The 15,329-nt window shown below is 48.0% G+C and overlaps 1 protein-coding gene across 1 annotated transcript in view; it reads right to left on the bottom strand.

Moving 5' to 3' along the window:
• Window positions 1-15,329, bottom strand: part of LOC128408828 (uncharacterized) — a 32,875-nt gene that overhangs the window by 3,760 nt on the left and 13,786 nt on the right. The window contains exons 8-14 of the mRNA XM_053378850.1: window positions 14,601-14,727; window positions 12,191-13,119; window positions 7,119-7,187; window positions 4,979-5,458; window positions 1,981-2,104; window positions 598-680; window positions 237-363 (exon numbers count right to left, since the gene is read on the bottom strand). Coding sequence (XP_053234825.1) covers window positions 237-363; window positions 598-680; window positions 1,981-2,104; window positions 4,979-5,458; window positions 7,119-7,187; window positions 12,191-13,119; window positions 14,601-14,727 — 1,939 coding nt within the window. The remainder of the gene's footprint in view (window positions 1-236; window positions 364-597; window positions 681-1,980; window positions 2,105-4,978; window positions 5,459-7,118; window positions 7,188-12,190; window positions 13,120-14,600; window positions 14,728-15,329) is intronic.

The following is a 15,329-nucleotide window of genomic DNA, read 5'->3' as shown; positions in this document are numbered from 1 at the left end:
TGCCATGAGAAGACCTCGTGGCCTAGAGAAAGAGGGGGCCAAATAGAGAAGCTTGGAGGACCAGATTTGGCCCCTGAGCTTCAGATTCTCCATCCGTTCCATACACAAAAGTGCTCTGCGATGGGATTTCTCTTGGCAGGTTCGCAAAGGACCTAAGCTAGAGTCCAAGGATGCTATCTATTTATCAAGGCTTTCGAAACGGACTTTATCAACCGAAGGGAAAGAAGGAGTCTTACCCAGAGAGGCCAGATTCCCATAATTCTCCACCATGACTTCCCATTGCAGGGCTCTTTGGCCCGGATCCAACAGGGCCCACTCCTCCTCTGTGAAATACACAGCCACCTCCTCAAACGTCACCGGAACCTGGAAGGGAAAGGAGACAATAAAAAACAGCTCCTCTTCAGGGAGTTGGACTAGATGGTCTCTTTCAACTCTATGATTCTGTCATCCCGCCTCCACGGAGGGGCCTACAGAGGATTTCCCCCATGTGGAGCTTTGACACAAGCAAAGGAAAAGAGGCAGATTCTCTTCAGCCTGCAGGGGAGGGGGAAGGGATGGAATCAGTCGATCTGATCTGTCCAGCGATCCATCCTTTACCAGATCCAGTTGCAAAGAGGCTGCTTCTGATCCACCACAGAGAGAAGACGATTCCGTAGCTGTTCCCGGCGACTTTCTGCCACCTGCAATTCACACAAATGTGGTTGAAATCCTTGCTAACGCTTATGCATCTCAGCGACTTGCAAAACAATAATAATAATAATATTTTTTTATTTATACCCCCTCCCTTCCCAGTTCAAAAACCGGGCTCAGGGCGGCTAACAACAAATTTAAAACACTTAATTATAAAAGCAGCATAAAATACAGTATAAAAACATGAATAACAATAAATTCAAAAATCAATTTAGGGGAAATAAGCATTAGATAATCCCCAGGGCAAGCTGGCTGACACTTTTTGTTTCTTGGGGACAATTCGGTTTTGACAGATTACACTGCTGTGGACAGTGACGAAGGAAGGGGGGGTGCGGAGGGTGCGGGCCGCCCCAGGTGTCATCACTGAGATGGGTGACAAAAAGGCAAAAATATGAGTTTTTAAAATAAATAAATAAAAATTGGGCTCACAACATTTTTTTTGAAAAAATAACTCCTGCACCCACCGCACACCCCTTTCTACACCACTGGTAGCTAGGTGAGGCAAGGAGTACTGGGTGCCACACTGAGGGGCCTGCGGCGTGCCTGAGCCACGTGTCTCTCCTGAGGGGGTGGCAGTGGGCAGACTGCCTGCAAGCTCCGTGCTGGTTTTTCGAGCAGCGTGGGGCTTGGGTTTGCCCACAGCCTCAGCCGCCCTACAGCTGAGGGGGAGGCTGCAGAGAGGCTCCACGCAGCATGCCCTGCCTTGGCTTGCCCTACCCCCATGGGCAGCTCTCTTCACCCTGGCTGCAAGACGCTGCACCGGGCACCCAAGCAGCTAGCTACGCCACTGGCTGTGGAAGCAGATTTACAGTGCAAGTGCTTTTTAAGTTTCCACTAGGATGAAGCATGCAAATTCCACTCAGGGGTGCCAACTTTAATAAAATATGGGGGAGGGGGGCAGGTAAGCTCTGCCCCCCATAACTGATCACAAGAAGTGGAGATCACACACCATTTGAACGGCAATGCCTGGCAACTTGAGGGGGGCCCAGCCCCCTCAAATATTTTCGGGGGGGATGGGGGTGGGGAAAGGGATCTCGGCCCCAAGGGTTGGCTTTTATGAATCCATTCCTAACAGCAACACAGATGATGGGAGTTGTCCAACTACATCCAGAGAGCCCCAGGGTGGCAAAGCCTGCCGTGGAGATGCGCTTCATGGCAGGATTCGAATCCACCACCACTGCTTCTCGGTGCTTTCCTAGCCATTAACACGTTTCTTAGGGGAGAGGCTGGGGATTTTGAGCCCAGCCAGCAGAGGGGGCCAAGCGGCAAAATGTGTGCTCCTGCCCTCACCTGGCGTGGCGGCCCCTCCATCGCCCTCCTGCACGATCCACCTGAACAACAGCCTCCGCGTGCCATCCTCTGGCGATGTCTCCTCTGCCTTGCGGAACTCAGCAGCGACTTCTCCCAACAGTCCCTTTGCGTAAAACAGCAGCGAGAAACCCAAAAGATAAGGGTGTGGGAGAATCTCAGGGCAGGGAGGTGGCATGAATCCCATGAATCCCAGTGAGACTCTTCCCCAGGCCACGCCCCTCCCCAACCTTCTCCCCAGGCCACGCCCCTCCCCAACCTTCTCCCCAGGCCACGCCCCTCCCCAACCTTCTCCCCAGGCCACGCCCCTCCCCAACCTTCTCCCCAGGCCACGCCCCTCCCCAACCTTCTCCCCAGGCCACGCCCCTCCCCAACATTCTCCTCAGGCCACACCCCTCCCCAACCTTCTCCCCAGGCCACGCCCCTCCCCAACCTTCTCCCCAAGCCACGCCCCTCCCCAACATTCTCCCCAGGCCACGCCCCTCCCCAACATTCTCCCCAGGCCATGCCCTTCCCCAACCTTCTCCCCAGGCCACGCCCCTCCCCAACCTTCTCCCCAGGCCACGCCCCTCCTTGGGTCCTTTCTCATACTCTCCAAGTGCCCTGATTTTACAGGGACAGTCCCGGGATTATGAAATCCATCCCATCAATCCATCAATCTTGGAATGTCCCTATTTCTCCTGCCAGTGCTGCTGCCTCCAAGCTCAGGGAGGAGAATGAGCGGGCGCTTGTCCCAAGCGGCAAGCATCCCATCGCCTCTCCATGGCCTCTGCGGCCAGCCTCCTCAGAGCAGTTGCTGGAGAGCAGGTAAGGAGGAGAGGCTACGCCACTGAGGACAAGCTCCGTGTGATGCCAGCTCTGAGGGGCAATCTGAACAACAAAGCGCAACATGTGGGCTAATAATGTATTGGCAGTATTTATGAAACACTATCAATTCTTTCTTCCAGTAGCACCATAAAGGTAAAGGTAAAGGGACCCCTGACCATTAGGTCCAGTCGTGAGCAACTCTGGGGTTGCGGCGCTCATCTCGCTTTATTGGCCAAGGGAGCTTCCGGGTCCTGTGGCCAGCACTCTGGCGAACCAGAGCAGCGCACGGAAACGCCGTTTACCTTCCTGCCGGAGTGGTACCTATTTATCTACTTGCACTTTGACGTGCTTTCGAGCTGCTAGGTTGGCAGGAGCAGGGACCGAGCAACAGGAGCTCACCCCATCGCAGGGATTCGAACCGCCAACCTTCTGAACGGCAAGCCCTAGGCTCTGTGGTTTAACCCACAGCACCACCCGTGTCCAAGAAGCACCTTAGAGACCAGCTAAGTTTGTTATTGGTATGAGCTTTCGTGTGCATGCACACGTCTTCAGAATTTTATTTTTTTTATTTTGTTTCGACTACGGCAGACCAACACAGCTACCTACCTGTAACTATCAATTGTTTCTTGATCCATAAACAAAAGCCATATAATATGTGCAAGAAGTCACAAACTAATAGAAACGGATAGAAGTCAAATAAATATTCCATCAACAGGAATCCTTAGAATGGTGGGTAACAACAAAGAAACACTGAAGTTGAGGCAGAAAGCCCTTTCCACAGTTTATATCTATACTGTTTGGTTGAGAATGAACTGGAGCCGGGTGGTGCTGTGAGCACAGCAGCAACAAACAGCAAACAGAACAGTTCTTCCGGGATAATGAACTATTTCAACAATATTTCTTCATCAGCAAGTTACCATATTTTTCGTCCCAGAGGACGCACCGGCCTATAGGACGCACCTAGTTTTTTGGGGGGGAAATAAAGAATTCCCCCCCTTTATTTCACCCCCAAAACCAGGTCGGGGAACAGCGGGATGGCGGCGCTGCTCCTCCCCGCTGTCCCCCGAGCTTGTGGGGCTGCCCGATGTCTGCCCAAAGCACGGGGCGCTCTGCTTCAGCGCGCCCTGCGCTCCGTGCAGCAGGCTGCGGATTTCTGCCCGAAGCGGGCTCCCTAGGTTGCTGATAGTTTCCTGAAGCCTAGAGAGCGAGAGGGGTCGGTGCGCACAGACCCCTCTTGCTCTCCAGCCTTCAGCGAAAGCCTACATTCGCCCCATAGGACGCACACACATTTCCCCTTCATTTTTGGAGGGGAAAAAGTGTGTCCTATAGGGCGAAAAATACAGTAATAGTCCCCAAAGGTACATAAAGGTACATTGGCTCCCAGTACGTTTCCGAGCACAATTCAAAGTGCTGGTGTTGACCTTTAAAGCCCTAAACGGCCTCGGCCCAGTATACCTGAAGGAGCGTCTCCACCCCCATCGTTCTGCCCGGACGCTGAGGTCCAGCGCCGAGGGCCTTCTGGCGGTTCCCTCATTGCGAGAAGCAAAGCTACAGGGAACCAGGCAGAGGGCCTTCTCGGTAGTGGCGCCTGCCCTGTGGAACGCCCTCCCATCGGATGTCAAAGCGATAAATAACTACCTGACATTCAGAAGACATCTTAAGGCAGCCCTGTTCAGGGAAGTTTTTAATCTGTGATATTTTAGTGTATTTTTGGTTTTCTATGGAAGCCGCCCAGAGTGGCTGGGGAAACCCAGCCAGATGGGCGGGGTACAAATAATAAATTATTATTATTATTATTATTATTAAAGTGATCGTGGACCAGCTCTCACTCAAAATCAGCCTACTACAATTTTTTTGCTGTTTGTTGCGGTTTATGAATTAAGGAACAATTGATAGTGTTTCATAAATATTGCCAATACATATCAGCCCACGTGTTGCCTTTTGCTGATCAGTTTTTGCTGATCAGTTTCGTGTTGTAACACGGGGGATTTTTCATGGGTCTGAGGGGTAGGCAGAGGGCAGAGGCTGCCCTGGGCAGGAAGAAAGGGGGAGCAGAGCAGAGCACAAGGAGTCTTGATTTATTTTTTTTAATTGCTTTGTGTCTGATTTTGCCCCTTACTAAAACTGGACGCTCTGAGCACCTTGGAAGCACCAGGACAAAACTCTCTCTCACCTGCTGCTCTTCCTGCTTCTTCTCCTCTGCCCGACTCAGGAGGAAACCTTCTGCCAGGGCCACTGCCTGGGAACTGGTCTCTGCTCCACATTCCCTGACCCAGCTCGCCATCTCCGGGGGGAGGACAGCCAGAAACTGCTCCAGGATCACCAGGTCCAGGATCTGAGATTTTGTGTGAAGTTCTGGCTTCAGCCACTCATGGCAGAGATGGTGGAGTCGGCTGCAAACCTCTCGGGGTCCCTGGTCATCCCAGTAGCCGACCCCCCTGAAGCGTTGGCACTCAGCATGTGGGCTGTGGGTGCCCAGGTCCTTCTGCACCACCCTTTCCCAGAACCCCCTGCTACTCACAGTCTTGACATTTTGGGGGGTTCTTCCTGTTTTGAGGGCATCCGTGTCTCTCCCTTCCATCTTCAGGCTGCGCTTCTCCACGGACCCCCAGCAGGGCTCAAAAAGCCTCATCGACCGGTCACCATCTTCCTCCTTCCTCCATAAGGATTAGGGGGGAAGGGGGACAAATTGAGCAAAGATAGGCCAGACTTTTTGCAGCACAACAGTCAGAAAGCATCAGCCAGTCAGCACTGAGAATGAGGCTTCTTCCTGCAAACAACTGAAATAAATAAATTAAGGTCTTATACAGTGGTACCTCAGGTTACATACACTTCAGGTTACATATGCTTCAGGTTACAGACTACGCTAATAGTACCTCGGGTTAAGAACTTTGCTTCAGGATGAGAACAGAAATCGTGCTCTGGCGGCGCAGCAGCAGCAGGAGGCCCCATTAGCTAAAGTGGTGCTTCAGGTTAAGAACAGTTTCAAGTTAAGAATGGACCTCCGGAACGAATTAAGTACGTAACCAGAGGTACCGCTGTATATATAATAAATGTTCATAAATGTACCAAGCAAACACATACATAAATATATAAACTACATATCTGAAGCAGCACAGGAAAGCAGTCCTGGAACCATTTTGGCTCCCAGACTGACCAAATGTTCTCTCTGCAAGGTCAAAGGAAAATGGAAAAGCCTCCCCTTTGTCTTTTCATTCACAAAACCTGTCTTAAGGGTATGTCTGTGTATGAATACGGTGAGCCTGTGACCTGGCTCAGGAACTAGGTATTTATCATTACAAAAGACTGGCCAGGCTCCCCAGGGTATCCAATCAAGTAAGCATTAACAGGTAACCTGCCAGACAGAAGAAAAACAATGACAGGAGATAAACAACGCACTCAGATTTCTCTTGAGCTACACCCCTTTCTGTGATGTAGGTATGATGTGTCTGGGGTGCTCTTGGACTCCAAGGCGGGCAATTTAAAATGTCTATATAAGGGCGGACACACCTTCTTGATTTACATACCCAGCACATGGAACCTTATGAAAGGACAATATGAGTGGACTCTCCCTGCCCTGACCACAACAAAAAGACTGATACTGATGAATTGGAAAAATAAAAATGCGGCTCCCCTCTATGATTGGATTGAAGACTTATACAAACTTGCAGCATACGAACAACCTGCATACAAACACAGACTTGCCATAGACAAATGCAATGACATTTGGAATCCATTCTTACAAATACTGTCATAGGTTAAGATCTGGTGAAGTACAATGACAACTTTGCAAAGTATACAGTTTTGGGGGTTTTCCCTCCCCCCCCCCTTTGTTTTCCCTTCTGTTTCTCTGCTTCTTTTTTCTATTTTATTTACATCTCCCCATGTTTAGTGCACATATAATGATGTACTTTTGGAATTCTCAATAAAGATTTATTTATTTATTTTTAAAAAGGTTTACCACCGCAGTTTACCACTGTGCTACAGCCCTCCACTTAAATAGGACCACAGGAAAATGCTTTATTCGGAGGAGCCTGGCCACCTGCCCTGCATCGGAGGCAGACCACTGATCCACCCAGCTTGGCATTGCCCACACGGGCTGGCAGCTGCCCTCCAGAGTTTCAGACAGAGATGTTGGGGTCTGAACCCCGGGATTTCTGCTCGACCAACCCAGCTAAGGCACCTGCCTGCCTTTTGTCTCCATTGCCCTCTCTGGCTCTTCTTCCAATGCCCGCTTCCCAATTTTTTTTCTGCCTTGGGCTTCTCCTCCATCAACGCCCCAGTGCATCCCCCCAAATGCACTTTGGACTCACCGGATCCCTGGATGGAGAGGGCAGGAGGTGGGGACCATCTGGGCAGCATCTGGGGGGACCTGCAAATAATAATAATCAAAGCATCTTTAGAAGGAGGCGGGGCAGGATGTGACCCTTCCAGAGCCTCCTTCCAGGGCTCTCTAGGAACCCAGACACTCTTCCCCTTAACCCTTAGGCTGGATCTCTCTCTTTCAGCAATTAGTTTATTCTCAATTTATAAATTGCTTCCCCTCCAAAGAAAGTGCTTTTTAAAAAAAGTTTTTTATTTATACTTTTCAAATTTATACATTTCATTAGTTTTACAATCCATTCGACATTTCAAAATTTGACTTCCTCCCCCCTCCTTCTGCGGTTCCCTAAATTTATTTCTTAATATCTTCCGCATACCCAAGTTCATTTAATTTCCTCATTTAATGATCTACTGTAAATATATACTCTTAGGAAACTGCAGGTTATTACACTCATCCTGCTAATGTTTTTATCTGTTTACAATTTATCTGTAAATATTCAACAAACCCTTTCCATTCTTTTATCTCAAAGTGATTTTGCAGCAAAAAAGCAAAAAACACACACCCAAACAACAAGTGAAATTCCGTATGTCAAAACTTGTCTCAAGGAGACAAGTAACTGTTACATATGCCTTCTAGACATCTGAAGGCGAAGCTTTTAAAAAAATGTTTAATGTTTTATTGTGCTTTTAGACATGTTAGAAGCCACCCAGAGTGGCTGGGGCAGCCCAGACAGATGGGCAGGGTATAAATGTTGTTGTTGTTGTTTTGTTATTGTTATTGTTGTTATTTTTAGTTGGAGGGTATGCAAGGGCAGCCATGGGGAGGCTTGGCTTCCCCCAGAGGACCATGGGAGCTGCAAGGGCACAAAGGGTTTTGAAGAGGTTGTTGTCCTGTGTTGGGGGGAAAGGGAGTTATAATCCATATTATCTGGAGAGCACCCCAGACTGCGGGAAAATCCAGTCCAAAGTGTAGCAGAAGCAAAAGCTAGAACAGACAACATGGATGCCTATGTGGGTGGCGCTGTGGTCTAAACCACTGAGTCTCTTGGGCATGCTGATCGGAAGGTGGGCAGTTCGAATCCCTGCAATGGGGTGAGCTCCCGTTGCTCTGTCCCAGCTCCTGCCAACCTAGCAGTTTGAAAGCACACCAGTGCAAGTAGATAAATAGGTACCACTCCGGCGGGAAGGTAAACAGTGTTTCTGTGTGCTCTGGTTTCCGTCATGGTGTCCCGTTGCACCAGAAGCGGTTCAGTCATGCCAGCCACATGACCCAGAAAGGTGTCTGTGGACAAACACCAGTTCCCTCGGCCTGAAAGCGAGATGAGCGCCACAACCCCATAGATGCCTTTGACTGGACCTAACCGTCCAGGGGTCCTTTACCTTTTACGTGTCTGTGTTTAGAATGAGGAAGACTGGAGTCTGAATTTACCTTTAAAGTAGAAGAAGAGAAGAAGAGTTTGGATTTTATATCCCGCTTTATCAATACCCTAAGGCAGTCTCAAAGCGGCTAACATTCTCCTTTCCCTTCCTCCCCCACAACAAACACTCTGTGAGGTGAGTGGGGCTGAGAGACTTCAGAGAAGTGTGACTGGCCCAAGGTCACCCAGCAGCTGCAGGTGGAGGAGCGGGGAAGCGAACCCGGTTCCCCAGATTACGAATCTACCGCTCTTAACCACTACACCACACTGGCTCTCCAGTGAGGAGGAAAGTGAGGGGAAACTACAGTTTGAGGGAAGAGAATGTACTTTGAATGCAGTGGGCCTCTCACGTTCATTCTCCAGCACCATCTCCAGAGATATTTTCTGCCTGAAACCCTGGACAGCCGCTGCCAGTCAGTGGAGACAATACTAAACTTAATGGACCAATCGCCTGACATAGTAAAAGACAACTTTCTCTGTTGCTGTTCAGCTTGGTTCTAATAATACAGTGGTACCTCGGGTTAAGTACTTAATTCGTTCTGGAGGTCCGTTCTTAACCTGAAAATGTACTTAACCTGAGGTACCACTTTAGCTAATGGGGCCTCCTGCTGCTGCACACAATTTCTGTTCTTATACTGAAGCAAAGTTCTTAACCCGAGGTAATATTTCTGAGTTAGCGGAGTCTGTAACCTGAAGCGTATGTAACCTGAAGCGTATGTAACCCAAGGTACCACTGTAATAAAAATTGGTAGGCTTTCTTGTTGTTGTTCTCTGGGGTTGGACTAGATGACCCTCGGGGTCCCTTCTACAATTCTAGGATTAATCAACAGGCAGGGAGAAAGAGGAGTATTACCTCTCTGCTCTTCTCTCCCTATTTTATTTGTTGTTACCCGTCATCAGGCTGACAGGAGTGTACATGCACACCCAAGCTAAGGTCGGGCGAGGGAACCAGCACCCGAGGGTGAGGAAGAGGTAAGTGGGTGACCCAGGTGACCTGCCGAGGTTTGGCAACGTCTAACCGGAGGGGTTTTTGGCAAGGAGAGTGGCTTTGGCGAGAACTAAGGAGCTGTGCGGCTTGAGTGGGGTTGGGTTTGGCAGAGCTGCAGGCTAAAGCAAGCAGAGGCACAACCCCAAACGGAAATGAAATTGGCTGTGGTTTCTCACCTGCTTTCCGGGTTTCTGCTTCTCTTCATGTTTCTGCTTAGCTGCATAGAATTGAATGAGTTGGGACACCGGAGGGTCATCCAGTCCAACCCTCTGAAATGCAGGAATCTCAGCCAAAGCATCTATGGCAGATGGCCAGCCAACCTCTGCTTAGAAACCTCCAGGGAAGGAGAGCCCATCACTTCCTGAGGGAGACCGTTCCATTGTCGAACAGCTCTTAATGTTGATGTTTTATCATGTTTTTAATATTCTTTTGGGAATTATTATTATTATCATTATTATCTTACTGTCAGGAAGGATACTGACAGGATACTGTTGTTTTATGATCTTATTAATACAGTGGTACCTTGGGTTACATACACTTCAGGTTACAGACTCCACTAACCCAGAAATATTACCTCGGGTTAAGAACTTTGCTTCAGGATGAGAACAGAAATCATGCGGTGGTAGCACAGGGGCCCCAAGTGGTACCTCAGGTTAAGAACAGTTTCAGGTTAAGAATGGCCCTCCAGAACGAATTAAGTTGCTAACCTGAGGTACCACTATACAGTGGTACCTCGGTTTTCGAAAATCTCAGAAGCTGAACATTTTGGTTTTCAAACGCTAAAAACCCATAAGTACCGTATTTTTCCGTGTATAAGACTAGGATTTTTTCCTAAAAAATAATGTCCAAAATTTGGGGGCGTCTTATACATGGGGACCATCTCCCCCCATTTTCTTAAATCGGAGTCCTCCAAAATAGTCTTATACATGGGGGCATCTTATAGACAGAAAAATATGGTAAATGCTTCCATTTTCAATCGCGCCTCCAAACAGCTTCTGCTGTTTTTCAATTTTCTCAGTTAAATTTGCAGGCCGCCCTTTGCGCCTTGGTTTTCAAACGTTTCGGAAGTCGAACGGTCTTCCGGAACGGATTACATTCGAAAACCAAGGTACCACTGTATGCTATATGAATCTGTAGTTGTAGAGTCGGAAGGGACACCAGGGTCATCTAGTCCAACCCTGTGTAATGCCGGCATCTCAGCTATAGCATCTGTGACAGGGGAGGAGAGTCTACCACCTCCTGAGGGAGATCATTCCACCGTCAACAGCTCTTACAGTTGGGCGCAGTTCTTCCTAACGCTTAGTTGGAAATTTAGAGATTTAATATTGCCTTCCCTTCTGCTGCTTTTACGCTTGTATTCTCTTACGTCTATTCAGTTTATGTTTCTGTATAATGAAAATGCAATAAAAATGTGGTGTTTCTTTTTTAAAAAAAAGAAAGCCGCAATAAAATATATCGCAGCGCTCATATTTTCAAATGCCTGTGAAACAGACACACAGGCTACAATCCAAGTTAGAGGGGAAATCTTTATTAACACAACACACAGACAATGGAACGCCACAAGCGAGACGATGCTATCAGGCATGGGACAGATAACTCTCGGGGTGGAGAGTTAAAATGAAGCGCACCAGGAATCGAGAGTCAGAAAGTCCAGCAAAATAAATAAATATATACACCGGCATCTGCCTTCAGACAGACCAGGGTTACTTCTCTCAGTTTACAGATTGTACAGACTGCTCAAATTCTGGTTTCTTTACAAAGAATGTGCTGTCAACATTCTGTAAATCCTGGGTTGTCACAGCAAAACATCAGACATTGAAATCTTCCTGATACAGGACTGCCTTCAGATGTCTTCTAAAAGTCAAATAGTTATTAATTTCCTTGAAATCTGTCGGGAGGGCGTTCCACAGGGCGGGCGCCACTACCGAGAAGGCCCTCTGTCTGGTTCCCTGTAACCTCTCTTCTCGCAGGGAGGGAACCGCCAGAAGGCCCTCGGCGCTGGACCTCAGTGTCCGGGCTGAACGATGGGGGTGGAGACGCTCCTTCATGTATACTGGGCTGAGGCCGTTTAGGGCTTTAAAGGTCAGCACCAACACTTTGAATTGTGCTCAGAAATGTACTGGGAGCCAATGTAGATATTTTAGGACCGGTGTTATATGGTCCCAGCAGCTGCTCCCAATGTTGCCTTCCACTGCAGTTTCCTTCTCACACTCACTGGTTCTTCCTCTTGTGATATGGTTTGTCTCCGTTACATTTTGAGCTTAGGATTCTCTGGGTTATTTGTGGGGCCTGCCTGGTGTTTTTACACAAGAAGAATGTGTGCTTTTATTGAAAATGCATCTCTGGGTTATTTGTGGGGCATAGGAATTCGTTCATTTCCCCCCCAAAAATATAGTCTGGCCCCCCACACGGTCTGAGGGACAGGGGACCGGCCACCTGCTGAAAAAGTTTGCTGACCCCTGGTCTACAGCCTTCCTTGCTCCTTAGGAACAGAGCTTTCCGAACTGTGTATCGTGACATGCTAAGTGTGTCGGCTGCAGTGTGTCTCGCAAGTTTAACCTCCGGTTTGCTAGTAAAACTGAACTGCTGTGTCGCGAAATGACGCATGTCTCAAAAGTGCGTCCCCAACTTGAAAAGTTTGGAAAGCTCTGCCTTAGAGTGAATCCTCCATTATGAAGATCTGTGCCCTACCAGGGGGACTTTCTCCAATCCAGGGATTCCTAGGATTCACCACATTCTCCCCCGTGTGGATTTTTTTATGTTCGTTAAAGTTTGTACTCCACCTGAAGCTTTTCCCACATACAGGGCACGTATAGGGCTTCTCTCCTGTGTGGATTCTCTGATGTGACTTAAGATATGAACTCCCGATGAAGCTTTTCCCACACTCCGAGCACGTGTAGGGTTTCTCCCCTGCGTGCACTTTGAGGTGGATGGCGTGGCTCTTGCTGTGGCTGAAGCTCTTGCCGCACAAGGAGCAAGTGTACGGCTTCTCCCCGGTGTGGATTCTGTGGTGCAGAGTCAGGCCCGTGTTGCGCGTGAAGCTTTTCCCGCAAACGGAGCACTTGAACGGCTGCTCTCCCGTGTGGATTCTCTGATGAGAGTTGAGGCTGATGCTGTGGCTGAAGCTCTTTCCGCACAAGGAGCAGGCATACGGTTTCTCCCCGGTGTGGATCCGCTTGTGAGACCGGAGGTCCGAGCTCCCCCGGAAACTCTTCCCGCACTCGGAGCATTTGAACGGCTGCTCTTCCGTGTGGGTTCTCTGATGAGAAGAGAGGTCCGTGCTCCGGCGGAAGCTCTTGCCGCACTCGGCGCATTTGTAGGGTTTCTCCCCGGTGTGGATTCTCTGATGTTCGTTAAGGTGCGATTTGCGGCTGAAGCTTTTCCCGCACACGGCGCACACAATCCGCTTCTTTTCGGTGTCCGTCTTTTCGTGCATTGCGATTCTGCGGAAGCCGGAAGCAAGGAAGGGATTTTCCCTCTTCTCTTCAGTTTCCCTTTTCTCCTCTTCCCACTCTGAACGTCTGGCTTTTTCCAAGGAGACCGCGCAAGGTGTTACTTCATTCCCATTCTTCCACCCATCTCCTGCTGAAGGAAGGAGAGAAAACTAATAATAATAATAATAATAATAATAACAACAATAATTTATACCCCGCCCTCCCCAGGCAAGGCCAGGCTCAGGGCGGCTAACAAGCAATAATAAAAACATGTTGAATGAATACAACTTAAAAACAAGATTAAAATACAACGTTAAAATATTGAAACATTAAAATATTAAAATGCAGCCTCATCACAGGAGGAGAAAGGAAAAAGAAAGAGGGGGAGGGAATCAAATTGGCTCCAAGCCAAAGGCCAGGCGGAACAACTCTGTCTTACAGGCCCTGCGGAAAGAAATCAGATCCTGCAGGGCCCTGGTCTCATGAGGCAGAGCGTTCCACCAGGCCAGAGCCAGTGCTGAAAAGGCCCTGGCTCTGGTTGAGGCTAATCTGACTTCCTTAGGGCCCGGGACCACTAGAGTGTTGCTATTTATGGACCTTAAGGTCCTCCGCGGGGCATACCGGGAGAGGCGGTCCCGTAGGTACGAGGGTCCTAGTAAGATCGCAAGGAGAAAACGGAGCCTCTAAATGAGGGAACGTCTGCTGCTGCTCACGTCAGAATGGAAGGCAGATCTGGCCAATATTAAACTAATTTTGCTGATTGCCATTAACTGAAAATGCAGAGTGACCGGCCTCTGATGCTGTTTAAGGGCACTCCAGTGCAGAACCTCTAGATAAGGACTCCGTTTACACACAGTGGTACCTCGGGTTAAGAACTTAATTCGTTCTGGAGGTCCGTTCTTAACCTGAAACTGTTCTTAACCTGAAGTACCACTTTAGCTAATGGGGCCCCCGCTGCCACCGCGCGATTTCTGTTCTCATCCTGAAGCAAAGTTCTTAACCCGAAGTACTATTTCTGGGTTAGTGGAGTCTGAAGCGTAACCTGAAGGGTCTGTAACCTGAAGCGTCTGTAACCCGAGGTACCACTGTACTGAGAAGAAACACGGTACAGTGGTACCTTGGGTTAAGTACGTAATTCGTTCCGGAGGTCTGTACTTAACCTGAAATTGTTCTTAACCTGAAGCACCACTTTAGCTAATGGGGCCTCCCGCTGCCGCCGGAACCCGATTTCTGTTCTTATCCTGAAGCAAAGTTCTTAACCTGAAGCACTATTTCTGGCTTAGTGGAGTGTGTAACCTGAAGCTTCTGTAACCTGAAGCGTCTGTAACCCGAGGTACCACTGTACTCAAAACAATGCAAGAAATCTATCTGTTAATGTGGCAGCTCTTAATGTTAATGTGGAACTCCTTGCCAATTGACAGCTTAGTGCATTTTTGTTTAGGCATGTGTTTTATCTCTTAATCATCTTAATGATCTCTTAAGCATCTTTTGAATGTTTTAAATACCTGCTTTTAGTTGCTTTTCTTGATGATTTTAATGTTTTATCATTTTTGTGTGCTTAGAAGTTTGCTTCTTTAAAAAAATATATGCAACCAAGCAGTATATAGGTTTTGTTAAATCAATAAGCCTTACCCAGGGAAGCCAGAATCCCATAATTCTCCACCATGACTTCCCACTGCAGGGCTCTTTGGTCCGGATCCAGCAGAGCCCACTCCTCCTCTGTGAAATACACAGCCACCTCCTCAAACGTCACCAGACCCTGGAAGGGGAAAAAGAAGAAAATAGTTTCTCCTTGCAGACTATATAACGGATCCGCATCATTAAACAAACTATTATAATCAGTTATTGTAAGCCACATCCTGGCATCTCTCACCAACCACAGGCCAGTTTGGCTGGTGGGCGGGGCTTAGCACCAGTCAGTCAGTCAGTCAGTCAGTTTTATTGCACATAGCCAAAGGCTGCCGCAATGTACACAGAATCATTCAACAATTAAAAGAAAATATACTGAATTGATACAAAAAACTTAAAACATTTATATTATCAAGACATTACCTACTCTAAACAGAGCTATAAAAGTACCTTATACAAATTAAGACATTAAACAATAAAATTTATAAGCTAAAATTATCTCATGGCTACTAATATATTTAAAAATAATGTTAATTAATACAATGTGCAATTATATTCAGAGTTCGGTGATAAAGAAAGAATATAGCTTGATGTAGATAGGGTCAAATAAATTCATCTCCTTTACAGTTGGTGGCTACCTCGGCTATATAATTTGCTCTAATTTTCCTAGCGGCAGTTGCAAAGAGTGCTATGCACCAGGTCACATGCTTATCTGTGTCTGCGAGGAGATAT

This window comes from Podarcis raffonei, chromosome 2, assembly GCF_027172205.1.
Source record: "Podarcis raffonei isolate rPodRaf1 chromosome 2, rPodRaf1.pri, whole genome shotgun sequence".
In the NCBI taxonomy this organism is placed as follows: domain Eukaryota; kingdom Metazoa; phylum Chordata; class Lepidosauria; order Squamata; family Lacertidae; genus Podarcis; species Podarcis raffonei.
This window is presented reverse-complemented; position numbering and strand designations above follow the sequence as displayed.